Source organism: Lemur catta, chromosome 3, assembly GCF_020740605.2.
Source record: "Lemur catta isolate mLemCat1 chromosome 3, mLemCat1.pri, whole genome shotgun sequence".
In the NCBI taxonomy this organism is placed as follows: domain Eukaryota; kingdom Metazoa; phylum Chordata; class Mammalia; order Primates; family Lemuridae; genus Lemur; species Lemur catta.
This window is the reverse complement of record NC_059130.1, coordinates 53,458,690-53,486,563: the sequence shown is the minus strand read 5'-3', so window position 1 is coordinate 53,486,563 and position 27,874 is coordinate 53,458,690. Positions and strand designations below refer to the sequence as shown.

At 45.7% G+C, this 27,874-nt stretch overlaps 1 protein-coding gene across 3 annotated transcripts; it reads right to left on the bottom strand.

Moving 5' to 3' along the window:
* Positions 1–4,707: 4,707 nt before the first annotated feature.
* GFI1 (growth factor independent 1 transcriptional repressor) lies at positions 4,708–16,141 on the bottom strand. 3 transcript variants are annotated; one of them, XM_045547533.1, is made up of 7 exons: positions 15,976–16,141; positions 13,337–13,551; positions 12,830–13,012; positions 10,555–11,042; positions 10,289–10,426; positions 9,017–9,182; positions 4,708–6,047 (listed from the first exon to the last, which is right to left on the bottom strand). In XM_045547533.1, the coding sequence occupies exons 2-7, from the start codon at positions 13,449–13,451 to the stop codon at positions 5,869–5,871; spliced, it is 1,269 nt and encodes a 422-aa protein (XP_045403489.1). In that variant the 5' UTR covers positions 13,452–13,551; positions 15,976–16,141; the 3' UTR covers positions 4,708–5,868. The 3 variants fall into 3 exon arrangements, with proteins under 3 accessions (XP_045403489.1, XP_045403488.1, XP_045403490.1); XM_045547532.1 differs by lacking the exon at positions 15,976–16,141 and adding an exon at positions 13,700–15,936; XM_045547534.1 differs by lacking the exon at positions 15,976–16,141 and adding an exon at positions 13,911–15,936.
* Positions 16,142–27,874: the final 11,733 nt, after the last annotated feature.

Here is a 27,874-nt window from a genome sequence, read left to right as displayed (position 1 = left end):
ATTACCAATGGTGGGGAAAAAATTTAAATTAGATCTTATTTCATACAGGTGGCTTAAAAAATTAATGTTACAAGCAAGATTTTAAACATTTTTAGAAGAACATATAGGGGCTGGGTGCAGTGGCTCATGCCTGTAATCCTAGCACTTTGGGAGGCCAAGGTGGGAGGATCCTTGAGGCAGAGAGTTCAAGACCAGCCTGGGCAACATAATGAGACCCCATCTCTTAAAAAAAATGGAAAAACTAGTGAGGAAAATTGGCACACACCTGTAGTCCCAGCTACTCCAGAGGCTGAGGCAGAAGGATTGCTAGAGCCCAGGAGTTTGAGATTACAGTGAGCTGTGATGATGCCACTGCACTCCAGCCTGGGCAACAGAGTAAGACCCTGTCTCAAAAAAAAAATAACATATAGGGGATGATCTAATGACCACCAATTAGGGAATGAGTTCTTAATTAAGATATAAAAACCATAAACCATAAAGGAAAAGATCAATATATTTGACTACATTAACACAAAAAGTAAATCTCTTCGAAGTGAAAAGAAGACAAATTATTGACTGGGATATATGTGTAACACATTGAACTAACAAAATAATGTTTAGGAGGCAGTAGGATCGCTTAAGCCCAGGAGTTTGAGGTTGCTGTGAGCCAAGCTGACACCACGGCACTCACTCTAGCCTGGGCAACAAAGTGAGACTCTGTCTCAAAAAAAAAAAAAAAAAAAGTACAAAACAGTGTTTAGAATATCTTTTTCTTTTTTTGAAACAGAATCTCACTTTGTTGCCTGGGCTAGAGTGAGTGCCATGGCGTCAGCCTAGCTCACAGCAACCTCAAACTCCTGGGCTTAAGCGATCCTACTGCCTCAGCCTTCCGAGTAGCTGGGACTACAGGCATGTGCCACCATGCCCGGCTAATTTTTTCTATATATTTTTTTAGTTGGCCAGATAATTTCTTCCTATTTTTAGTAGAGACGGGGTCTGTCTCTTGCTCAGGCTGGTCTCAAACTCCTGACCTCTAGCGATCCACCCACCTCAGCCTCCCAGGGGCCTAGGATTACAGGCGTGAGCCACCATGCCTGGCCCAATAGTGTTTAGAATATCTTTAAAGAACAAATTGATAAAAAGCAAGCAACCCAATGGAAAAATGGACAAAGTACATGACCAGGCATTTCATAGGAAAGGAAATCTGTCAGGCCAATAAACTTATGACAAGATATTTGGCCCCACTAGGAATCAGGAAATGCAAATTACAATGACATTTCACATTCATCTGATTGATAAACATTTTAAAGTTTGACAATACCAAGTGTTGTTAACCCGATGAGGAGTAACAGGAATTCTCCTACACTATTGGGGACACTAAACTGGAACAATCATTTTGGAGAGCAGTTTGGTAATATCTAGCATTTTCATTCCCAGGAATACACCCTAAAGAATCTGTTTCACAAGGAGATATGTAAAAGGTTGCTCACTTCAGAATTGTTTATAATAGGGAAAATTGGAAATGACCAAAGCTCTCCTAACAGGAGAACAGATAAATAAATCACCAAGCATTCATCCAGTGGAATTCTATATGCAGCAGTTAAAATAAATGAACTAAACTGCATATATCAACATGGATAAATCTCAAAAACAAAGTGTTGAGCAAAAAAAGAGGAAGGTGCAGAAGTATACATAAACTATAACACTGTTTACATAAAGGGTAAAACACACTAAACAGTATTATACATTATTTATGGGAATATGTATAAATTAAAGGCATAAACATATTCATGGCAATGACATACATCAATTTTAGTATAGTGGATGCCTCTGAGGAACAAAGAAAGGGAATGAGTTTAGGAAGGAATGTATTTCAGAAGATATTCAATCATATCTATAACATTTTATTTCAAAAATAATATCTGAAGTAAATATGGCAGAATGGTGGGTACATTGATGTTTATTATATTATTCTCTGTAACTTACAGTATGTTTAAAGTGTTTTATTTAAAAAGGGAATAACATTAAACTTCAGAAAAGATTCTTTCTTAATGATTGATAAAAACACCTAATTAAATACTAAGATTTCAATAAAATTTAATCATAAATATTGTCCAAGTTCTCATTGTGAAATATTTAAGTATGTGTCCAAATTGTAAATAAATAAATAAGTAAAAGAGTTATCTAGACATAAATTATAAATACCCTGATTACAGGGTAAAAAATATAAAATATAAATAGGCACACATGGATAAAGATCAGAAAGGAACACTAAAAAAAGAACACACCCTTTTAAGCTAGAATAGTTTGGGGTGAAATTTCTTTAAATATTTTTATTTTTTAAATCTGACAGTGAAAAAAGTTGTTAAAATAAATGTATTATATACTTCCTGAAAAGTTTTTACTGCAAAAATAATATAGCAGCACAGATTTAAACATAGTGCTCTAGAAATGCATAATAAAAAGTAGTGAAGTCTTTTTAGGTCTTCCTCTGATTTCATTATTTCTGTTAAATGATCAGGTTAAACAAACAGGCACACAACAAAATGACTTGGGTCAAATCACTATTGCCATCCAGTTTTCAAGGGCAATGGCAGTCAAGAAGTCGCCAGGGAGTGATACTTTGCTATCCCTTTAATTAAGGCGGGGCTTTTAAAACTCATTTGTTCCATTCGTGTCTCAAATCAATCAGATGAAATTCACCTTTTACATGGCCTGAATCCTGATAGCTCAGCACACTTGATAGGTAATTTAATCATGTCTGGTGTAGATGAACGCAAACTCAAATTAGCTGCTGAAAGAGTTGGTCTTCTCAGAGATAGCTGTGCTTTTCCACTTTTATGCAAGAGCTGAGCTTCACCAACTGGCTAGCTGGAGGTGTTATTAAAAATTTATTGAAAGAAACAAAGGTGTGCTCTGGTGTCTCTTGTTACCCTTTCTACTATTACTCCAGCAGACAAAAGGCATAGAGCCTGCCTCATGAATAATGTGACATGGAATATTCACAATCTATTTTTAATGGAGTCAAGTAATAACATTAAGAGAGATATTTGTGATCTTCAAATTTCACACAGCAACAGGCGCAGTAATTTGTTTTGATTCTGAACTGGGAATATCGAGATAATTTTTTTCCAAAAAAAGGCATACAGTTAACATCAAAATTACAACTCTTCATTTATAGCATAAACAGGGATAATGAAAACAGACCAATGTTCCTAACGTCCTAAGGGAAGCGCAGGATAGGACAAACACCTAGATTTCAATCAGTTCTACTTACCCCTCAGTGCAACTTCCTTATTTCAAATCAGGTTGGAAATAACCAACCAGGATGCCAGGTGACTTTTGTGGGAAGGGCATTTTGCCGTCTTTATTCCTTGGGAGGTTTGTCTCCCAGGACTCTAGGATGTGGTTTCTGGATGCTGCAACTATTCATCACCTATCAGTTCTGAAAAACAATCTTATTAAACTGTATTACAGAGAAAACAAATTTAAATTTTGAATGAGAGTAAACTGACATGGAAAGACATGGTGTTGGAAATCAAGTGAGGACAGCCAAGGACTGAGATTTGAAGAGACTGGAAAAAGGCAGGGCCCAAGCCCACCTTTCCCACCAACCCAGAGAGAAAGCCCTGTGTGTTCCATTTGTTTCCTAGGTGCTCAAGTAATTTCTCTTCCCTTTGTGCTATAAAGAGCAGAGCCAGCCCATAGGATGAATTATTTTCTCTGATTACTCACTTGCCATCTCAGCAAATACTTGATCTCCTACTGTGTGCCAAACACTGTTCTGGGACCTGAAGATTCAGCAGTGACCAAATAAATAAAGCCTCATAGGACATTGTCCTCACTGCTGTACCCCACCCCCTGCCTCCTAGAACAGCACCACGCACACACTGGGTGCTCAATCACTGTGTCTGAAATTGATTTGAATGGAAATTGGCAATCTGCTGGTGGTCACCATGGGCCAAGCATACTCTGAATGTCTGGCTGGGAGGTGCTAAGAGCCCTGGTGGTAGGGATTCAGGCCATGACCTTATTCTGGTTTCACTCTCTTAAAGAATGCAAAACATTCCCACAGATGGGACAAGCCAGAAATAACCCAGATCCCAATTTTACTGCTCCTCATGCATCTTTAGATTTGTGACTTGCCTTAGGTGAGGCAAACTAACCAGTCTCATGTGTTTTCTCCTCTCCGTTCTATACAGAATCAAAGTAGTCAGGGTTGGATTGGGATGGAAGAACCATATGCACATTTTATGGTCAAGGAAACCGGTATCAGGGAAGTCAAAAGATTTGCCCAACACCCAATGTGTTGGTGATAGGGCTGTGACTAAGACTCAAATCTCTGGACCTAAGGCCAGTGATTTCTTTATTCATTTGGGAGCATCTGACCTATTTAAAAAACAAAAAACAACACAAAACAAAAAGCACTTTGAAATTCTCAGAGGAAAGAGCTTATGTACCTGTGGGACCATCAGGGACTTTACAAGCAGGAGCTTAGTTTCGTACCCCTTCTATAATAGTTTTCCTGTTAAGAAAGAAGTATCTCTGAGGCGTGGAAGAAAAGAATAAAGCATATGGAAACCAGACCAATCGGATTGTACTGTTCTGGATGTTGGCTTGTCTGCTTCACTCCTATTTCCACAGCAGTTTCCTTCAGCGCCAGCTTCCCCCACAGACTAAAACAAAGGTCTTTCTCAAGTTCGCTGCCTAAATGAAAGCAATCTGTAATAGTCTTAACACTTTATTAACTTAAAACGTCACTCTAATAAATATGTATTAACAAACATAATGCACTCCAGAAGATCTAAAAACATTTACAAACCTCATCAGAGTAAAAATACCACTTTTTTCCCTCTGTGGTTCACATGGAGGGTCAGAGTTGAAGACAGAGGCTTCACCCACATGCCTGCTAGCTCAGACATCTTAAAAATATCAGCTTAACAATAAAAAACTGAATATACAAATAAATCTTTGAAGTCACTGATCAGCTACTTTTCGTTTACATTTGATAAAATCCAAAAGAGTCAAAGGGAAAGCTCAAGACCCTGTGTTGTCTTCTCAGAACTCCCTCTGAGGGAAAGAACAGATATAGCCAGTTGGAGGTGCAACCGTTAGCTTTTGAGGGGCAGGGGTTGTGACTTTAATCTCTGCTCCCTGGTACCTAGCTTGGTGCCTGGTACCTTGGTGACCCACAGCCAATGCTCTGGGCTTTTACCTCCTGTAGGGCAGCCCTCTAATGCTCTCTCGTCACCAAGTCCACTTTTCTTCTGCTCCTTCTTGGGACAGGCTTGACAGTGCATCTTGTGATTTCAAAAGTATTCAATTCCTTCCCCAAATCAGTTTCTGAAGCAGTCTTCGAGGAGGAGAAATGATTCCTCCAAGATTTACAGGCAGTACCCAAAAGAAAAGGGTCAACCAACTCCCCAGAAGGAAAGAAAGAAAAACAACACTCCTTCTTCTTTCTACATAAAAACATTAGCATGTGTTCCCATTGTAAATAGTGATCCCTCATCTTCCACACAAGTGTCTGGGGTAGACCAGGTGGAGGCAAGAAACCCAAAGGACCTTCCTGTTGGTGGAGCAGGGTTGGGAATGTGAAGGACTGTGGCGCCCAAGACTTCATCTGATTCCCACTTGACTTTGCATATTCAGGTGTGGAGGAGCTTATTTGTGTCCAAAGCCCAGTAAGTCCTTTGTTCCCACTCTGGGCTGAACTTTGAAAAGTTACCTCATCCCCTCTGGCAGCTCCAGGAAATAAGGCAAAGGAGCACCCTGGTGGGATCTGCAGACTGGACCTGGGGGGCCTGAGAAGTTGGAAGGGGGTGGCGGCAAGCGGGGAGGATGCTCTCTGTAGTGTTGTGTAGCTGCTGCTCGCAGCCAGCCAGGTGCTCACTTGAGCCCGTGCTGTGTCTCCCGGTGCCTCCGGAGGTCCACCTTCCTCTGGAAGCCCTTCCCACAAAGGTCACAGCCAAAGGGCTTGAAGCCTGTGTGCTTGCGGCTGTGGGTGATGAGGTTGGAGCTCTGGCTGAATGCTTTGCCACACACCTGGCACTTGTGGGGCTTCTCACCTGCGGGGATGGATGGGGGAGGGGAGAAGTGTAAGTCTATGATAAAGCTAGAGGGGACCCCCTGTGAACCACATGCTCTTGGCAGCAGCTGGCTGCAGCACAGTCTAAGGCCTTCAAGCAACCTGGAGGGTGATGAGTTGCCAACATGAACCGACTCCCAGCCTGCAATGCGATCCTGGGAGGCATGAGTGCACCAGGTGAAAGGGCGACGTTCTGAGTGGGGGTTCCCAGCCAAAGGCCTCAAACCGTTTCCTGCTAAACGGAAACAGAGCAAAAGCCATGGTCCCACCCCCCACCCCAGCTGAATCCACCCCTGGAGGACTCTTTTGATTTTAGAAGCAGAGAGCACCCAGAACAGATGTTCAACAGGAGGGGGAGGGGAGGAGCTGTCCTAAAACTGTGTGACTGTTCGAATTCAGAGGAATTTTTCAAATCTGAATTTCCAAGTGGGTGTTAATTTGTATGGACCAGTGAGCCTGCCTTCTTTATTACTTTTTTTTTTTTTTTTTTGAGACAGGATCTCACTCTGTTGCCTAGTGTAGAGTGCAGTGGCATCATCATAGCTCACTGCAGCCTCCAACTCTTGGGCTCCAGAGTAGCTAGGACTACAGTCATGTGCCACCAACCACAGCCAGGTAATTTTTTAAATTTTTATAGAGATGACGTCTCACTATTGCCCAGGCTGGTCTTGAACTCCTGTCCTTAAGTGATCCTCCTGCCTTGGCCTTTCAAAGTGCTAGGATTTCAGATGTGAGCTACCATGCCTGGCTTCTTTCTTACTCTTGAAGGATAGCAGAATGTATCTGAAACATGGACATTTCTCAAAATCTTATTCTAAAAATCCACATTTGGGCCACAAAGTATTTCTTGAGGTAGCTGATCCTCTTCTGTCTTGATTTTACTTTCTGTTTATGAGGTTAATAACAGGATTCTTTATATACCAGCCATTCTTTGCCACAAATTAATAAATAACAGAACGTGAAGAGGTTTTGTCTCTCTCCCGATTTCACATGTTGTTTAACATTTGGGTAAATGGCATGAATTTCCAAATAGCCCTGGCATGGCATTATAGACAGGGCTGAACCCTGGAAAAAATGCAAAAGAGATGAAGTTTGTTTTTGAGGAACCCTCTGTCCCTCTTGAACTTGTTTCTATTTTCAGGCTTCAGATTTACTTGATAAGGAATCACCCATCAAAATTTATCCTATCCCTTTAGGGTCAAACAAATCTAAGAAACAAATTCTATTAATATAATGAAAGTCTTTGATAACAGCTTAATGTTTCATTCAGTCAAGATCCTAGTTACATTTTGATAAATGTCCTGAATACCTTTACTTATAAGGAGTGAATTACATGGAAATTTCATGTGAGGGGGAAAGATTAAAGTAGGATATTTTTCTGGGTTTTCTGATGAGAATATCTATAATGCCTAAACATATTTATAAACATCAGTGGTGGGTATTTGGAATATATTGTGAGAAATATATTGTCAGAAATTCCGGGTCTCATGTAAATGTCTTGCTGACTATTAAAGAGAATGCTCCAGGCATTAAAATCCCCATCTGCACATAAAGTGTTAGGGAAAGAGTCCAGGATTGGAAGCTGGAACATTCCATGGCTCCATGATTCACTCAGTCTGGCTTTTGGTAAATCGTTCAATTTCTCTTGAGTTTCAGGATGGTAAGAACAGTTCCTTCTACTTTAAGGAGTGGCAGTAGGATCAAATGAAATGATAGCTGTGAAAGTCCTTTAAAATTATAAAGCATTATAACAAGTAAGGAGTTATCATTACTATGGCATAAACTTGCTGATATTTTGAAAAGGGCAATAAGTGAATAGCAGCTTTCTATATCTACGAACCTTCATGATGCTGAAAGTAGAATGTGATAAACCATGTTCAAGAACATGGACATTTGTGAAGTCAGACAGACCTGAATTTGAGCTCTGGCCCTGTCACTTGCTAGCAGCATGACTTTGGGCAGGTTACCTAGCCCTTCTTTTTTTTTTTTTTTTTTTTCAGACAGAGTCTCACTCTGTTGCCCGGGCTAGAGTGAGTGCCGTGGCGTTAGCCTAGCTCACAGCAACCTCAAACTCCTGGGCTCGAGCAATCCTCCTGCCTCAGCCTCCCGAGTAGCTGGAACTACAGGCATGTACCACCATGCCCGGCTAACTTTTTCTATATATATATATGTTTTTAGCTGTCCATATAATTTCTTTTCTATTTTTAGTAGAGACAGGGTCTCGCTCTTGCTCAGGCTAGACTCGAACTCCTGAGCTCAAACAATCCGCCCGCCTCGGCCTCCCAGAGTGCTAGGATTACAGGCGTGAGCCACCGCGCCCAGCCTACCTAGCCCTTTTGTGTCTCACTTTCCCCATCTCTAAAATGAGGGTAAGGAGTAGTCTCTACCTCTCAAAGATATCAGCATAAAATGAGATTATACATTTTAAAAGTCCTTAGCAGAGAGCTTAGTAATATCTGTCATTGTTTTTTCCTCCTAAATCAGAATAAGCTTTTAGACTCCTAAAAATGCAGTCAGAGAGGCCACTCATGAGTCCCTCCTGCAAAAGGCTGGGTGGGAGCGCTAGAGAAAGTCCTCAATCCCCAGGACTTGAGACAATGGAGAGGACCCTGAAGCTTCATATTTCACCCAGAGCAGGCAGCAGTGGAAGCAGCTGCTAAAGTAGAGGAAAATATTCTTCCCAGGGATAGAAAACCTGCAAGCTAACCTGCTGAGTGGTCTTCAGACACAGCCCCAAGTCAAGGCCACTCTGGGGAGCATCATGTCTGTAAATGAACCCAAGAGAATCTTGCCTCTTTGGTTTTCTTTAACAAATAGCAGTGATTAACTTCATCTGGAAGGCCTCATCCACCACTTATGGGGGCCATACTATCACAAGGAAGGTGAGTTACAATACATTGGTTTCAGAATGTTTCCTACAAGCCAACAAGCCAAGGGCCTTCAGCTTACCCGTGTGGATGAAGGTGTGTTTCTTCATGTCTGACTTCTGGTGAAACCTCTTGCCACAGTACTGACAGGGGTAGGGCCGGGTGTCTGAGTGGATGAGCAGGTGTGTGGACAGGGTGGATGACCTCTTGAAGCTCTTGCCACAGATCTTACAGTCAAAGCTCCTTTCCTGCAGAGAAAGATGCGGCACTCCTAATGCTGCCACCTAGGCTGCTACTTTCTTTCCTCACCGATAACCTGACCCTAAAATCCCAAAAGCCAGGACTCCCCTTCCATATAGCCTGCCCCATCATCCTCCGTCCCCCATTTATTTCCAGTCTCCACACTCCCCACCCTTATCCTTTGACACCCACCACCCTTCAACACTTTTTCTACCAAAACACTTTTTACCCACAACCCATCACACCCCATGGCGAAAACATATCCACACCCTGCTTTTTGACACCCATTTACACACACTTCTCCACCCTCCTCAACAAGAGACTGAGACCTCAGTCACTTGAGATGCCCCCCTCCCCAGCCAGTGTGGGTGTTGGGGGAGATGGACGGATACTCTTTTAGTTGATAAGACTTTGTTCTTTTTATTATTATTGTTTATTCTTTTTTCTTTCCTGGAGGTAAAACTCACAAAATTTTTAGTTAATAAGACTTTGTAAGTAAGCATTCTCCTATTCTACTTATTAGTGTATTGATTTGCATATCTATCCTCTGTCTCTCAGCTAAACTGTAATCTCGACACCGGGATCCTGTCAAGGACTTTGTGTGATACAGGATTCTCAAGTACTTGGTACCTGGAAGTTAGGCAACAGATATTTACAAATGAATGAATGAAAAAATAGCAGAGTAGATATGCTACTGGGTGCTCTAAATGAGTTGAGGTCCTGTATTTGCAGTGGAGAGGGGTCAATGCAAATTAAGTGACAACCATTTGGTGAAAAGAAGCCACGAAAAGCAGCAGCTGATAAATCTGATATATCAGCAGCACGAGTCCGTGCAAACCTTCCTCAAACTCAAAGTAATGGTTGAAATCATACTTTCCAGGTTCACAACGATAAAACACCAAAATCTAGGCTGCCATCAAGTCCTGAGCCGGCCACCACCTACTTTCCTGACATACCTACACCAGGGCAAGGGGACACTGTGGAGGGTTGGGGAAGAAGCCTGGAAGCAGTTGGGAGAAAACAGCCAGGCGGAGAGCTGCTGGTGCAGCGCGGAGAAGATCCCCGAATGCAAAAACCTAAGCAGGGCCGCTCGAGCCGTGCGCCCCGCGCTCACCTGCGAGTGCACGGCTTTGTGCTGCTCCAGGCTCACCGCGTGCCCGAAGGTCTTGCCGCACATCTCGCAGGCAAAGGGTCTGGTGCCGCTGTGGGACCTGCGCACGTGCACCTCGAGCCCGTGCGGAGTGGAGAACACCTGAGGTGGGTGGGGCCGGGGAGAAGGCCGCTGAGCGCGGGCGCGGGGCGCGGGGCGCGGGAGCTGGAGGGGTGCGGGCCGGGGACGCGGGCGCGTGGCCAGCGAGGCCGGGAGTGCGGGAGCCTTACCTTGCTGCACTTGATGCACTTGTAGGAGCCGCCGCCCAGCAGCAGGCGGGTGCACAACAGTTCGGACTCCACCTTGACGCCCGCGCCCTTGTCCGGGTGCAGCCCGTGGCCGCGCTCTGAGTACAGCCCGCCCGCCGCTGCTGTCGACCGCTCATACAGGCCGGCCGCCGCGGGCCCGAAGTCGCTGTAGAGCCCCAAGCCCGCGCTGCCAGCGGCGCCGCCCCCTGCGCGACAGCTCGCCGGCGCCCCAGCCCCCGCGCCGCCCGCAGCCCTCTCTGGGCCGTACAGCGCGGCCGGGTGGCCCGGCTCCGGGGTGCGTTCGCAGAAGAGGCCCAGGCCCGCACCACGCTCCAGGGCCGCGCACGGCCGGTAGCTCTGCACCAGGTGCCGCAGGTCAGAACCCGCCAGGCCGCTCCACGAGTACGGCTTGAAAGGCAGGGGGAAGGGCTGGGCTTCGTCCAGCGACTGGCACAGCGACTTCTCCGAGGCTGTGGAGGCACAAGAGGGCGTCTGGTCAGGCTTCAGACGGCGGGGCGGAGGCCGCCCGGCGGCGCCTGCGGGCTTGGCGTGTTTGCCGACTGCGGGGCACACGGAACTTGAGCAGAACACGGCCAGGGGCTGCGCTAGCTGCTGGGCACCCCGGGGTAAAACACGGCCAGGGCCCTGGGGCCTCTGGGGCGCTGGAGGCGACGGGGCAGCAGACAACGTAAATGACCTCGAGTGAGGAGAGAGGTAAAATCTGTGCGAGGATAGCGACAGCGGCAGCGCTGGGCGTTACGAGGATATTTTCTGGCTGAACCCTGGCACCTAGAGGTCCCATAGGGAAAGATGCGTCAGCAAACTCTCGGAATTGAGCTCTACTGGAGGAGAAGGCGGCGGCTGTTCCGGCCCTGGACAGCGCTCCTGGGCGGAGGTCCAGCCACCAGCGCGCCACTCTCCCAGCCCCAATGTGCTCTTAATCCTTTTTCTTCCTGGGATCCATGAGGAAGGAGGGAGAGAGTCAATCAAATGCGGCCCCGGACTACCTGAGACGTATATAGCTGAAAAAAACCGGAAGTTTCCCCAAAGTTAAGTGTCCAGAGCAGGTAGCAAAGGGGCAGCGGGAAAGGAGCTTTGGGCTTGAACTGCCCACCAAATGTTCCCCATTCCCATTCCTGTTATAGTCTGATGGAGGGAAAAACTAGAATTTCCCAATTTCTCAGAGAATAATTTTATAATTATCCATAAGGTTTGGCCACCACCTGCAAGGGGAACAGCTTTCTGAATCCTCGGCCTGCTGCACGTCCACCCACATGAACTTTGCTAAAACTAGATACCAAACGAATCTGACACAATCTCCCCACCCCCCCCCCCCCAGTCCAGGCTTGCCGCTTCATTGAGAGGCTGTACCCGAGTTTCAGTCGGAGGCGCTCCAGCGGCACCCATTCCTTGCCGGGCCATTTAGTGCACAGCCAGGAAGAACCCTCCTGCTCCCAGACGCACTCGCTGGAGCTATGGGTTTACCCAAATCAACTCACTGAGTGTGGAATGGGTAGTGGTGGTGGTGGTATCTTTTAAAACTTGTAAATATAATCTGGATATAACCGGCCCTTGGCAGAATCCGTTTGGTCTGCTTATTCGTTCCCCCGGCCAGGACCCGAGACGCCCCCACGCCGCCCCCGACCCCCCAACGTGCAGTCACTCGGTTTGCCCGAAACTGGTTTGCTCTCTAGCATGAAACCCAAGGCTGGTCCCCTGAGGCTGCGTGAACCTGGCAAAACGAAAAATGAAACAGGCCCCCAATCCGCGCCTGCGAAGACCAAGCAGCAGGCTGAGATTTTCGTCCCGGACCGCTTCCGCCAGGCGCCTACCCCTGCCAGGCCCAGAATGCCCAGGCCTCCGTTTGGTTGAGGGTTGGAGGTCTAGAATCTGGGATCCTAGCACTTTCTAAACAATCAGCTCTGGTCAGAAAATGAAATGTCGACATTGCTGCCAGTTGAGACCGCTGGGCGTGTTTTCTTTCACCGGCCAGCTCTGCACAAACGCATGTTTAAGGGACATGCAGCCAGGGTCTCACCGCCTTGGATGAAGGCAATGGATCCGGCTGCAAGTTGTCGGGGTCCCAGAGAGGCCGGATGCCTCCCCACTGGGCTCCTTCCCCCACGAACAAGCTCCCTGCTCCTTGAAAGACTCTCCGTCATCCATTTAGCATTTCTACACCGAAGGTCATGCCGATTCCCTCCTCACCGCGGGGTCCCTGCGGTCCCTGCCCTAGGAGCTCCCAACGGGCCCCTACCTGGAGACACGGAGGGCGACGGAGGCCTCCAGAAGTCCTCAAACTCCGAGCTCTGATCGCAGACGCTGCCCTCGCAGCTATCTGGGGACCCGGAGGCTCTGTCGGGGCCCTCGGTCAGCTGCGACTCAGGGGACAAACGGTCCCGGGCCTCCGCCTTAGCCCCGCCTGCACTCGAAGTGCTGTCTGCGGAGAGGAGGCAGGAGAGGGGTTCAGGCTGGGCCCTGCTGAGCCTGATAGTTCTGGAGCGGCGCCCCCCAGACCGTGAAACCCAAGCGTCCCCTCTCCTCCTAGACCCGGCCGGGAACTTTCCCAGATCCGAGGGCAGGCGCAGAGAGGCGGTAGCACCTAGGCGACAAGCCCAGGAAGAACCAGGACCAGAAGAAACAAAAACGGCAGCAAAGGGGGCGTTGGGGCCTCCCTCCCAGTTCCCGGAGAATGGTGTGGCAGGCAGGGTGCAGAGTAAGCGTCCCTGAGGGTAGCCCCGCCTGGCCCGCGAGCGCCTCGCACCTGCTCGGCTGGGCGTCGGTACATTCTCCAAACGGAGGGAATAGTCTGGTCCTGGGGAGCGCGGCTGGTGGTAGCTGTGAGCCTTCTTGCTCTTGACGAGGAACGAGCGCGGCATGGTGGCTTGGCGCTCTCCCCACTCCGCTCCAAGGGTCCCTGGAGCAGCCGTCAGCCCACGGTCACTCCGAGCGCTTGCTCAGCTCCAGCCCGGCAGAGACCTGAGAGGGGAAGAAAACCGGGTGCAAACACAAGTCAGCACCCTCCCGGGCCGGGGACTGGGCACCCAGGCGGAGGGAGAGCGTGGGCCAGAGAGGAGTGAAGAAGGGCCGCTGGAGGAGGGGCTTGGCCCCGCTGCGCCGCGCTCACCAGGTGGCACTCGGACAGGTGGCGCGAGCCCGCTGCCGCCGCCGCCACTGCCACAGCTCAGCGGCAAAAACTGTCCTGGGGCCCGGCTTAGGCCCCTTTCCTCTGCCCTGCCCACGCCCCCAGCCCCTCCCCTTCCCTAGCAAAGCCAGTTCCCGCAATCAAACTCTCCGGAGAGTGGTAGTCCCCGGCGGATCGGTTACCCCAACTCGACCTGCTTGGCTCTGCTTTACGGCCAGGAAGGGAGGGTGGAGACGCGCGTATCAGTTTAGGGGCCGGGGATGCGTCAGTGGTCGAGGACCCGGAAGGGGCAAGGAGCCAAGACCTTCAGGAGCCCGCTACAGCCTGGAGAGAAAGGGGGGCAGGAGCGGCGCGCACTAGACAGCACTGAAGGGCGGGGTTGAGGGGACAGCAGCGGAGGGACCGGGGGCAGCAGAGGCCTGAGAAGGGAGGCGGGAGCGCAGAGGGACAGGAAGGTGAGGGGAGTGGCCGAGGATCAACCCCCGCCCCGGGAGAAACTCGCATCCGGTGATCCCACTCGCCCCTCACTCATGCCCCACGTGGGGAAACAGTTGGCCCCGGAGCCGCGAGTGTGGCGGGCACAGGCCGGAGCCGCGTCACGACACCCCAGACGATAGGACCTAACCTTGGAAACCAGGTCCCGGGAAAAGGCATTTTCCGTTCTGTCACCAAAAATCTTGTCCTAGGGAAGTGGAGCCCGATCCGCGCAAGCTGACTGGGAAATGCGGGGTGTCCCAAGTCCGAGGTGCACCGACAGTTTAGAGGACAAATAAGACTCCAGAGGGCTCAGGCTGCACTGGCAGTAGCCAGAAAGCGGGGTTCGGGCGCAAGCCCCGGGGGAGCTAGCTGTCCGCTGCGTCGCTCTCATTAACCCCAATCAGTTCACCTAATCCTGGGTCGAAATCTGAGCCTGACGGGGAGGAGGGGCTGCGCCTGCAGCTCAGCTCCCGGCCGGCTCCGGGGGCGGGACCCCGTGGCCAAAGAGGTCTGGGGTAAACGAATCTGCCTGCCTCTGGGGGTGAAGGCGATGCGGTCTGAGTTCACGCACGAGCTGCAGCCTATTGGGACTCAGCAGCTCTCTTTGGCCTCGGCTGGTTCAGAAACAAGGGCGCTGGGAACTCGGCCGGGTCAGGCCCCCTAGTCCTTGTCCTTCGCGCGGTGTAGAATGCCGGACTAGGAGCCGCTGGGCGCCCAGGGCCAGAAGCAGGACATAGTGTAAGTCTGTCCGTTGGCGCTCTTGGCTCCAAACGAGTCTTCGGGGACTCAGTCCGTGGAGGTTACACGCCCCCTTTTCCAGATCCGCAGCCTCGTGGTGTCCCCTTCCCCAGAGAAGGAGTGGGGACAGACCCGGGACAAAAGACAGCTGGGACATGGTCGTGGGGCCCCAGCGACTTTTCCCGCGACCTGAACGCCAGAATGCCCCTAGGAGTGAGGGTGCCATCCGCCTCCGTCCGGATTGGCGTCCAGGGCCAGGGTTCTGCCGCTTCCTGCACTCCTTGGCCACAAACGCTAAAACGCCACAAACGCTAAAAACAATTCTTTAAAAAACCATGAAACTGGGAAGAAAAGGAAAACGGGGTGAAGCTATCCCAAGAGTGTCACTGCGGTTTAGACCTGCGTTGGCTGGGAGCGGGGCGGGTGCGGGGCGGGGTAGCTGGCAGCAACCGCGCTGGGTCTGAGCTGGCAGGGACCTCGAGAGACCAGGCGGACCGGGCGGCCTGTCCCCCGGGCTGCAAACCCGCGCCTGCCTCGCTCCCTGGCCTGCTTTGCTGGTTGCGGGGTGGTGATGGAGGAGGTAGAGGGTATTAGGGCTGAGGGCCCAGCGCGTGGGAAGGCAACCCCGCGTTGCAGCTGGTGGCCGCGAGGCGGGGCAGCCCCCTCAGCGCACGCAGGCCCTCCGGGCCTCTCCTCGTGATCCGGACCCGGGAAGGCGGGAGCTGAAAGCGCTGAGGGGGCGGCCTCCCAAGCCCAGCTGCCGCCGGCTCCCCACCAGATGTTTCCTTCCCGGGTGGATTCCGCTCTGCTGCTGAACCACCAGACTGCCTGGCACGCCGCCCCCTGATCCAGATTTCCAGCCTTGCTGCGCGAGTCGCGCCCTAACCCAGTGACCAGAGCTCTCGCGGCTCACGCACAACGGCCGGCAGCAAGTGGGAACCCGGCTGTGCCCTCTGGTCGCCCCCGCAGCGCCAGGGACCTGCCAGTCTTCGTGGCCGAACCCCGCCAGGACGGGAGATGCAGAACTGGCTCAGCGGACCTACCTGCGGGGTCAGGGCGCGGGCACCGCGCTCCGAAAGTTTTCAAACGGAATCTTGCTTTCGGGAGAGACTGCTCTGTGTCTCTCTCTTTTTTTTAATCTTCCGAGCTCAGCCCCCAAAACCACAAGCTTCACTTCCTGAGCGTTACAGAGTAGCTCGCATAGCCCTCTTAGACCTGCGCCCCAACCTGCCCCCACCCCGGGCGGCCGGGCGGGCTCCTCTTTTGAGCAAGAGGTTAGGAGGCGGCGGCGGGGGGGCAGCTTTCCAGCCCGCGTCCTGGGCGCCCCTTCACGGCCTTCCCCGTTTTTCTCTGTGGGCCCGCGGGGGATGGGGGAACCCGTGGGTCCTGACACTCAGGCACTAGAAATGACTCGAAATAAAATGAACTATTCTTGGCTCCTGGGAGACTTCCGCAGCGAGAAGAAGTCACAGATTCGGGACACAGATTGATTGGAGCGCGAGGGGTGGAGGCGCCCCGCTCGGAGGAAGCCTCTTCGCCCCCCTGGTCACAGTCACCCCCAACCCCGCTGCCTGCTTGGGCTGCGCCACCCCCGGGTCGGGCCGTGAATCACCGGCCCGCGGCGCCGCCGGCCTGGAGCCCGGCAAGTGGCCACGGCGTCCGCAGAGCGAAACCTGCCCCGCGGCCCCGAAATAGCTTGTTGTGGAAACACTTCGGGATAAATACGCCCAACGAGGCTGAAAATACCTTGACACCCAATCCGAGAGGTTTGCTCATTTCCCTTCGGATTTAGGTAATGGTTAAATTTGGAAGAGGTGGGCGAGCGCCGAGCCCCCGGCGGAGAGGGCCCTGGCGGCGCGTCCCTCGGGCGCCCGGCGGCACCGGTGGGCGCACCCTCCCGGCGGAGCTCGCCGGCTCTCCACTGGGTCCGCTCAGCCTTCGGCTAATTTCCGGTGGTCAGAGCTGCGAAATTGAAGACCGCGCGGGAGGGAGCGCGCGGGGGCAGCGGCGGCGGCTGCAGGGCTGACCCCGCCCTGCCCCGGCAACAGGGAAAGCGGGACCGCGCGCTGCGGCGCTGCCACCGCCTGAGGTCACACCCAGGCACCTGGTCCTAGGGGAAGCAGTAAAGCGCCATAAAAGCACAACCTGGATGACTACTGAAAAGTAAACCTTCGCTCGGATTGTGTGTTCCATGAGGGTAGGTACTGAATCTTGATCCTCATGTCCTTGGTAGGCTCTTAACAAATGTCTGCGGACTGAATAAATGAATGGGATTAATTAGTTACTTAATTCGATTAATAGAACTAGGGAAAAAAAACTTTAAAACCTTGTCCATAAACAAATTAACAAATGCAGCAACCTCCAGTGCTAGATTGTATGCCATGGTCCGTAGTGTGTGGCCTGCTGTGTATATTCAAAACCTATACTTTTTTCTGATGGTGGTGGATGTCCTTGTAATTACGTTACTTTTCCAAATGATTTGAGTTGGATTTTGATCACTACTTCCTGTACAATAAACCTTGAATATCAGACGAGCAGAAGGGGGTGGTGTTCCCCAGCTCTTGCAAAATAACTACCATATTTTAAATTAATCCAAAGCTGTCATGGGTGAAAAAATCTTTTAATGCCCTTTCCCTAGAAAGTAGTCTTTAAAATTAATTTTATTTTGCATTGTAAATTTAAACATTTATGGAAAATATTTGATTAGCACAGGAGTGCTTCAAGGATGCTTTAATAAATTAGACGTTTCATTCAGCAATGGCCTGTACCGGTAATGTAGCCTACACGCACATCTTGTCTGCCTAGCTGTCCTCCTTGCACTACTGTTCCCTTGCTCAACACACTCTTTATAAATAAATGCAGACATAAGCAATCTTAGAAAGATTACAAATACTAGATTAGCTGAAGAGAAATTAAAGACGTTTTGTTAAAATTTTATTTCTGGTGTGCTTTGTCCTGGACTAATGTATAAATCTCAAAGTAGTCCAAAAACAAATCTTTCCCTTATTCCTTTCTATCCTATTCAACATCAGAAAAAGGCAAATTTTTAAAAGAAAATGATAAATGGGACAAAATAAAATTTCTTATCAACCAAGTTCTAGAGAAATGGCTGAACATTTCCTTTGCACATTATCAAGTTCAAAGTCAAATTGCTTGAAAAGGTGTCATGGCTATTTAGTAATTTAGTTGAATGTTGCTGTTTGAAATCTCAGAGAACTTGGGAGAGCCTATAAAGGGAGCAAATAAGCACCTTGAGTAGTATCACCTTAGAATAAATCTCTTCCATTCAGATTTAATTTAGTCATACTGCTTTCCATTTGCCCTTCATAGTCTCTAGGAATTTCCGAGTTTGCAAAATAAACCTGGAAACTGGCACAGGGATACCCAGAGAGGAACAGGTGGGAGAAACATGGTACTACATCTCCCTTTATGTCTTTTACGTTTTGAACCATGTAGATGTATTACAAATTCAAATAAATACACATTAAAAATATCTAATTAGTGAGGTCAGGTCATCTCCCAGATGTATAGTGTTGAAGAGTAACTCCCACACTTGGGGGAGCATAGGAGAAAGCTAAGAAGAGGGGAACCCAGAGACATTAAGAACCTTGCCAAGGAGCAGTGAAGAGCCAAGACTAGAAGTAATGAGAACCTCTTCTCATTACTCCAGACTACCTCTTGTTTACTACTAAACTGAGGGGGAAGAGAATAAGACACCCTATGCGCATTTTTAAAAGCTAGGAATCCCCCCAACCCCATATATTCTTTTGGGCTGAAATAGATCTAATGTTAAACAAAATGTATATTTAGAGAATAATTTTCTATAAACAGGGGCTTTCTTTAAAAAGAATTTTAAATTTACTACTTTTTCAGTAATTTATTAATTGCTTCTAAGTAATAATAATAATGTATTTGTAGATACTAACTAACAAATGACCTTCTCATATCACAAACATTTCCAAGCTCTGGCCACTGGCCCATTTGTTTCAAGTAGTGTCTTATAGAGCAGAATTTCCCTACAACAAAAGATTTGAGAAATTTAGAAAAAGAAAATTTAACAGATTATTACCAGTCTCTTGTTTATTTTTTCCACAAAGCTTCACAGTTATGATCTCAGTTCTGTTGAGGAGGATATGGGAATAGTGGGTGATCCTGAAACCCCAGAAAGGGACAATGCCCCGATTTCTAGCACACATTTCTGTAATGTTTGCCTTGTTTGATCCTCCCAGTGATACTATCTGGAGGAGAAAAGAAGCATTCAGGCATTTTAGAGACAGTCAGACATGATTGTCAATCTCTGTCCTGCCAGCACTAGCTTTGAGACCTTGGGCAAGTTAGCTGAACTCTTCGAGTCTCTGTTTCTCACCTGTAAAGTCAGAATACTAGTACCTACCTTGTAAGACCTGTGGGGCAATCCTTTGATTTTGACACTTCACAGGTTCATCTGGGTGACAAGAATGGAAGAATGCTGCAAGTGAAGGTGTCCTAGGTTTTGAAAAATAGATATTTTCATTGTAAGTTATATTACATACAGTCTGATAAAGAAAGAAAAGAATAAAGCCCAGTAAAACAACTTTCCAGTAGTCTTAATCTATTCTTTAAAAAAAAATTGTAATAAGGGTAGGCATGGTAGCCCATGCCTATAATTCCAGCACTTTGGGAGGCTGAGGCAGGAGGACTGCTTGAGTCCAGGAGTTCAAGACCAGCCTGGACAACATAGTGAGACCCAGTCTCTATTATTTAAACAAAAATTTTAAAAGTTTAAAAAAATTGTGATATCATAGATATAACTGTATATTCTGCTTTCTCATTGATGTTATAATCACATTTCTTCTTTCTATTGTCTATTTTTCATATTTTCTTGAATGGAACATAAACTGTTTTTATAGTAACATTATTTAAATAAAAATCATGACAATCATCTTGCTTTTTAAATATAATCTTTCATTATTTTCAATTGTTATAAAAATATTCTATCAACTAGATGACTATAATTTACTCAGTCACCTTCATCTTAGTATTTAGCTTGTTTCCATTTTTTTACTATTTCAAGTAATGCAACAAAAAGTTTTCTGGATATAGCTGTCCCCACATTTTAAATTATTTCTTTAGGATATATTTTTAGGGGTGGAATTTCTGCATTCAACAATGAATATTTTTATGGCCCTTGCTACATACCATAATAAATGTTTTGGATAGCATGTTTATGTAATGCATAAGCCAAAAGAATTCATATCACTCAACAAACAGTTAAAAGACTATAAAAATAAACTATGGAAAAGTTAGACCTGGATTAAAGACCAGACATAGAACTGGTCTTTATTTTATGTACAAGAAGTACTTTTTAGACAGTGGCCACACCCTGTCATATTGTCATGGTTTTGTCCTCACAGTATTAAAAAACAACTTAATTTTAATCTTTGAATTCGCTGTCTTGATGGGTGTAGTCAGATTGAAATAAGAATTACATTTTTTTCTAAACTGTATGAATTCAAGGAAAATAAATGCAAAGTGACAATTGTGTGATGCCTTAACTTAAATGTTGGGTGATATAATTGTCTCCCTCCTACTCTTACAAGTAGCAGCCTAGCAAAATAAAATTCAAATGATACCGTAAGTCAGAATATGACTTAATGGTACCATCATTTGTAGGAAGTGGGTAATTGGGAAATTAAGTAACGGAGAAGTTTAGAGATAAACAGATTAAGACTCATGTAAGACTCAGTCTTGTGTTAATATGCTTTACCTTTCAGACATGAAGAAAAACATTATTTTCTTTTAATAAACATTTTGGGCCTGATATATTTAAATCTCATTAAATCATAAAATATGATCTATTAGTATAAAAAATTAAATTAAGCTTTTACGTAAAGAATTTCAAACATCTGAAGAGAGAGGGGGCTATCAGCTTTGGTGTTCAGAGTTCAAATAAAAAAATAGTTAACCTCACCACATATGTATTTTTACACTGTTCCTAAGAACAGATTGACTGAATGAAGTGTCATCTTATGAGTGGGCTGCATGATATGAATCTTCATAGAAACATGCCCAGCGTGAAATTGTATGGGGAAAAAAGGAGTAGATTTTACTTGGTGAATGGAAAGTGAGACAGAAAATGCAAAATTATTTTTCTTTTCAGTTTTTCATCATTTCCTCCAGGATGTTTGGTGATCATTTCACCCCACCCCAGATGAAACACTTCACTTTAAAATAGTATAGCCTATATATTGTAACTTTTAAAAACTACAAAGCACAACTGCCCTAGATGAAATGTCTGACCCCATACCCAGACAGCAGGTGGGAGTTGAGGTTTCTGGAAGCCTCAGACTGCCACTGTCTGCACTAGGCTCAGGCTCTGCTTGGAGGATCAGCCCATGTGAAGGCCACCAGGACTCACCCTGAGAGACACGCCCCAGAGAGAAGGACAGTTTGAACTGGTGGCAAGCAGATGCAGCCCATGTGGGTGTTCCAGCTCTGCCACCACTGTCCTGGGCCTCATGGAAGAGAAGGGAAGGCTGGGAGTTCTCCAAGGCAGGCTTTCTGGTCATTTTTGTTTTATGGATAAGGACACCAGTGGTTCAAGAAGCCCAAGAAGCAAGCCCAGGCTCTGATAACTAGCAGCTTTTTGTTTGTTTGTTTGTTTGTTTGTTTGAGACAAGGTCTCACTCTGTTGCAAGGGCTAGAGTGCAGTGGTGTCATCATAGCTCACTGCAGCCTCAAACTCCTAGGCTCAAATGATCCTCCTGCCTCAGCCTCCCAAGTAGCTGTGACTACAAGCATGGGCCACCATGCCCGGCTAATTTTTTTATTTTTTGCAGAGACAAGGTGGAGGTGGGTTGGGGGGTGTCTTGCTATTGCCCAGGCTGGTCTCGAACTCCTGGCCTCAAGAGATCCTCCTGCCTTGGCATCCCAAAGTGCTCAGATTACAGGCATGAGCCACTGAGCCCAGCACTAGCAGCTTTTTTAATCCAACCAAATATGTTGATTATAAATCTTGATTTTTTTCCCCCACCAAACCACACTGCTTGTTCTATTAATACATCCAGCACAGAGTGGAAAAGGCTTGAGCCAAAAGTCATGTACCTGTCACGGGTTTGGGAGATGATGAGGATGGAGTGGAAGAGAAGGGACACATCCCCTCCGCTCCTGCTGCAAGGCCTCAACCCGTCACCCCATCCGTGTGGGCTTATCTGTCATGCTGCTTCATCAGAGGGCCAGAAAATAATAGCATTAACGATTCTGAAAGCAGCATGGCTATATGATAGCACATTTGTAAAGTATATAAAAGAAAAAGTAAAACACTATCCATATCTCCCTTGAACTACCTAAGTTCAACCACTAGTAATATTTTGGAGTATTTTTTTCAGTCTTAAAGAAGAGTCTAGATGTATATTTTACATGCTATGATCATATCGTATAACTGTCCATTTAGATGATGGCTGCGATTTCATTTATTATGTTATTGGATAGTTGGATTATTTCCCTTTTTTCTCTACTATAAATGATGCTGTGGTTTTTTTTTGTTCTTTAAACTGTACTTGGGTTTTTCTGTATGCAGGATTCTTTCTTTACCATTCATAAACAGAAGTGATTCCCTCATTGGATCAAAAGCTAAAAACCTTTTAAAGTCCATGAACACATATTGACAAATTATTTTCCTGAATGAGTGCAATAATTCTGCCTCTGCCAAGAGAAATTATAAATACCACAGTAGCCAAGAGGCAGCGGAGCGTGAGAATGAAGCGCGTGGACTCTGAGCCCGATGTCTGTGGTCTGGACAGTCCGGCTCTGCCATTTACCATCTTCAGACAAGTTCCTTCACCTCTCTGTACCTCAGTTTCTCCATCTGTAAACGTGGTTATAATGACAGCAACTACCTCACAGACTGTTGCACAGATTCAGCAAGTTAATAAATATAAAGCATAGAGCAGGCATTTGTTAATTTAGTTACTGGAGGCAGTATTGGACACACGGTCTCTAGCCATCCCAATCAACAGGCTGTGGGAATAGACTCAGAGGGGGTTGCCTTCCCCAGGTGGCACCTGCACAGCAGGACCGGGCCCAGACACAATCGCAGGCCGCCTGCAGCCCCTGGGCCTCGCGTGTGGGAGCAGCAGCTTTGCGCACTCCGCCAGTACCTGAGACTTGCAGACAGCATTATAATGGGTATTCCTGACACCCCCGTCAGATCTGAGAGACTCGGCCTCCCTTCCTGGGCTCGGGGGCCTTCTCTCCCACAGGAGGCCATGGGTTCTGGGCTTCCCGAGGTTACTTTCAACTGTCGAGGTCTGTGTCCCCACATACCAAGCAGCTCATACAAGGCTGGTAGGGAAGTGCCAGAGGATCGCTGCCTTTTCCTAAAATATTCCTAACTCTTCCTCTTGCCAGGGAAGGACCAATTTATCAGTAGGGTTACCATGAGCTTTCAACTGAGCTTTCATTGAAACACATGAACACACCACACACATGCACACATACTCCCAGCCTTACCCACTGGAGAATAAACAGGGCTTCTGTGCAAATCAGGGATTTGCTTGTGTACCTCGTAGTCCCTGTGTTCACGAGTGGAAGAGAGAACATCTTCATGGTGACAAGGAAACACCAGGGACAGCACCAGAATGAACTCTGCTCAGGATGCTACCCAGGGGTGACAGTGTAGAGGCTGGTTTAAAAGCAGCCATGAGGCCTGAAGGAGGGAAAGGCCCAATGCTGGCAATCCTCAGGGCAGGATGGAGTTTGTGTGCTCAATTGCACAGTTCAATTCAATTCAACAAACATTTACTGAACAATGGTTGAACGTCATGCACCATGCCAGATGCACGGCGCAGAGGGACATGGCACCTCTGCTCTCCTTCAACCCACTGAGAAGTGACTGCAGCGAGGAAGGTGAATAAAGGAGAGAATGAATGAAGAATACTTCCCTCCTAGCCCAGGCTTCTGAGATGGTCATCTGGCCTGGGACACAGGACTTTGCTTTCCGCCAGTCAGCACATTGCAGTTCCTGCTGCAAATCTGGGGTTAGGGTTTTGGAGCATCAAAATATTCTACTAGCTACAGAAGAATGTGATCTGCTTTTTGCTTCTGGTTTGTGAAGCATTTAATAGTTTAGATTGTAGAAAGGCATTCAACTTTGGCATATTTCATGATGTTTCTCTAACCAAAACTCAGTGTTTGCTAGGATTCTTTGAAGAAGAAATCAGAGGGTAGGTAGACATATTTTTCTCTTTCCCTCCTTCCTTCCCTCCCTCCCTCCCTTGCTTCCTTCTCTCTCACTCTTTCTCTCTCTCTCTCACTCTTTAATCACAAAGTTGAGATTAACTATGATTATTAACTATTCTTGGTACCAAAATCAAACATATTTCTCTCTAGGATCCTAAAAAGTGGTTATTGTGATAGAAATGAACAGTGTTTTCATATCTCCTTAAAATAGATGCAACAAAAGTTACTATTCCTCATAACACTTAACAGATTTTGTTGACATAACATAAAAGTGCAATTTGGTAAAGACTATACTTTGGGGAACTATGACTGCCTAGCAAGGTACCAGCTGTCTACTGATCTGTTTAATCCATGGATATGTTTTCGACTAGACTGTCTGAAAAAGTGTATAAGCTGATGTATGCTTCAAATAATCCTCCCTGAAAATTGCTTCTCTTTACTGAGTTTTTAATAAATATTGGATGACAGGATGAGATTGTGCTGTCAGCTAAATCCTGGAATACAGCTATTCTGTGTTGTCTAGACTCAGATCCATACGCCTTAATAGACAATTCAAGGGTGGAGTTTGACTATTATGAAAGCTGAGGTACCGAAGGACAGCTGGCTGTATAAAAGGCTTTCTCATCTATGAGGGAAAACCAAAGTCAAGTGTAAGCTTTTCCCCAGTAAATTGTTTTCAGTCTGCATAGCACACAAATGAGACCCCAAAAGATCACATCCACAGAACAGGACCAAACTATTTTTCCAGCTTTGTATTTTTATTATAGAAAAGTTGAATGAACTTCTGAATAATCCAAATAGATTCAACATCAACATAAGCTTAACATAAAAAATTTTTTAAATGTTAACACCAAAAGAAAATCTTAATGAAGCACCCTCAGAAGTCATTCGAGTCGTGCTATTTCCAGCCATACTCTCCAGGGTAAAGTATCTGTGATGTACAGGGAGGTAATTGAACAAAGTAACTTTTATAACATTGTTACTTATAAAACAGTTAAAAGAGTAAAAAAATACCAGTCAAATGCCTATCAAATGTAAATTTGCAAACATCATATATATATTTTATTTTGCAAATATCAAATATTTCTGACAATGATTAGCCAAAAGGGTTTTATCAGGAGCTCTGGGTTTGAGATAATAAGAATTATCTTTTCTGTTTACAGAATGGTGCTTGCCTTTCTGTTTTCTACAACAGAAACGAGGTGTCTATTGCTCAGGTTCTTAAAGGTTTAATATGAGCATTGATAACAGGGAACAGCAGGACAGAGTGTGTCTGTGATGAACTTGGGCAGTTGGTCCCATAACCAGTTCCTGCCAGCAGACACAAAGGCGGAGAGAATTCAAAGCAATAAAAAGTCTAAGTGTTGGTGTAAAATAGACAAATATCTAAAGTCTGCCTATTCATTTTGTACATTAGCCTGAAAAACCCAAGCTTGAAATTTGTCAATCAAGCCAATAACTCATTTTTATTGGTTGTTGACTATGAGGTAGATGGTACCAAGTTCTTCCCATATATCATCTCATTGAATACAACAGCTCTATAAGGGAGGCAGTGTTGTTATTATTCCCATTTTATAGATGAGGAAACTGGGGCTTAGAGAAGTAACTTTACCTGAGATCACATGGCCACTTAACAGGATACAAACCTAATTTCTTAGTTTTGATAAATGTACCATGGTTATGATAGACATTAGGAGAAGCTGGATGAAGGGTATTATCTCTGTACTATTTTTGCAACTTTTGTGTAAATCGAAAATTATTCCAACATAAAAGATTTATTTAAAAAAAAAGTAGTTCCCTACCTCTCACCATATACAAAATTGTTCATCAACCTAAATGTAAGTGCTAAAACTATAAAATTCCTAGAGAAAAAGTAGGAGTGAATCTCTGTGACCTTGATTTAGGCAATGTTTTCTTAGATTTGACACTGAAAGCACAAATAACCAAAGAAAAAATAAAATAGACTTCATCAAAATTAAAACTTGTGCTTCAAAGGACACCATTAAGAAAGTAAAAAGACCATTCATGGAATAGCAGAATATATTTGCAAAATTTGCAAATCATATATCTGATAAGGGATTTGTATGCAGAATACATATATAACTCATAATTAAACAAAAAAGATAAATTACCCAATTTTTAAAATGGACAAAGGATTAAGTAGATATTTTTCCAAAGAAGATATATAAAAGGTCAATAAGTACATGAAAAGATGCTCAACATCATTAGTCATTAGGAAAATGCAGATCAAAACCACAGTGAGATACTTCACACCCACTGGCATGTTTAAAATAAAAAAGACAGACAATAAAAAGTGTTTAGCCTGATTTAATCATTCCACATTGTAAACATATCATAACATCACATTGTATAATAAACATATGTAATTATTATTTGTCAATTAAAAATAAAATTAAATAATAATAATAATAAAAGAAAACAAACAAAAAAGAATGTGTTGAAGATGTGGAGAATTGGAACCCTCATCATACATAGCTGGTGGGATTGTGAAATACTGCAATCAAAACAGTTTGGCAATTCCTCAAAATGTTAAACATAGAATTATCATATGACCCAGCAATTCCACTTCTAGGTATATACCCAAGAAAATTGAAAACCTATGTCCAGACAAAAATATGTACATAAATATTCATAGAAGCATCATTTATAATAGCAAAGAAATGGTAACCCAAATGCTCATTAACTAATGAACAGATAAACAAAATGAGGTATACCCATACAATGGGATATTATTCAGCAAATTAAAAAAAGGAAAAAAAGTAATGAAGTATTAATACATGCTGCAACATAGGTGAGCCTCAAAAACATTATGCCAAGTGAAACACACACAAAAGGCCACATATTGTATGATTCCATTTATACAAAATGTCCAGAATAAGCAATCTATAGAAACACAAAATAGATTAGTGGTTGCCAGGGGCTAGAAGGAGGGAATCAAGAGTGGCTGCTAATGAGTATGACGAGGTTCCTTTTCTGGGGTGATGAAAATACTTTGCAATTAGATAGTGGTAATGGTTGCACAACTCTGTGCTATACTAAAAACTATGCAATCGCACAGTTTAAAAGGCTGAATTTTATTTTATTTTATTTTATTTTATTGAGACAAGGTTTTGCTCTGTTACCCCAGGCTACAGTGCAGTGGCATCATCACAGCTCGCTGTAGCCTCAAACTCCTGGACTCAAGTGATCCTCCCACCTCAGCCTCCTGAGTAGCTGGGACTACAGGCATGTGCCACCACACCCGGCTAGTTTTTCTTCTTTTTTGTAGAGATGGGGATCTTGCTATGTTGCCCAGGCTAGAAGCCAAATTTCATGGTGTGTGAATTATATTGCAATAAAGCCATTGTTTCAAAAACATACTTAGAGTATTTGTTGGCACAAAGTACTGTGTTTCCAAATATTCATTAGCTCTTCCTGGGGCATCTTGGTCCAGTGAAATGTGCCTGAAAGTGGTGTATATCACTCTTCACAACACTCTTCAATGTTCAAAACAGAAGCAGCTTCATCAGCCTGGGTCCTAGAGTAAAGACAATGTAGAGTAGAGCAGCAGCCAACTTTTGATGGACATGTAGCAAGAGTGAGAAAGGATGTTATAAGCCACTGATATTTTAGGGTATTTGTTACCACAGCAAAATCTAGCCTATCCTGACTAATACAGGCTATTACAACATATTAATAATAATATTGATAACTACTATTATT

Excerpts from the sequence above, each read along its gene's own strand:
- GFI1 (XM_045547533.1), bottom strand. The coding sequence starts at position 13,451 with ATGCCGCGCTCGTTCCTCGTCAAGAGCAAGAAGGCTCACAGCTACCAC. Across the intron at positions 13,013-13,336 it reads ACCGACGCCCAGCCGAGCAG|ACAGCACTTCGAGTGCAGGC; the intron begins GTGCGAGGCGCT and ends TCCTCTCCGCAG. Across the intron at positions 10,427-10,554 it reads AGTGCATCAAGTGCAGCAAG|GTGTTCTCCACTCCGCACGG; the intron begins GTAAGGCTCCCG and ends CACCCACCTCAG.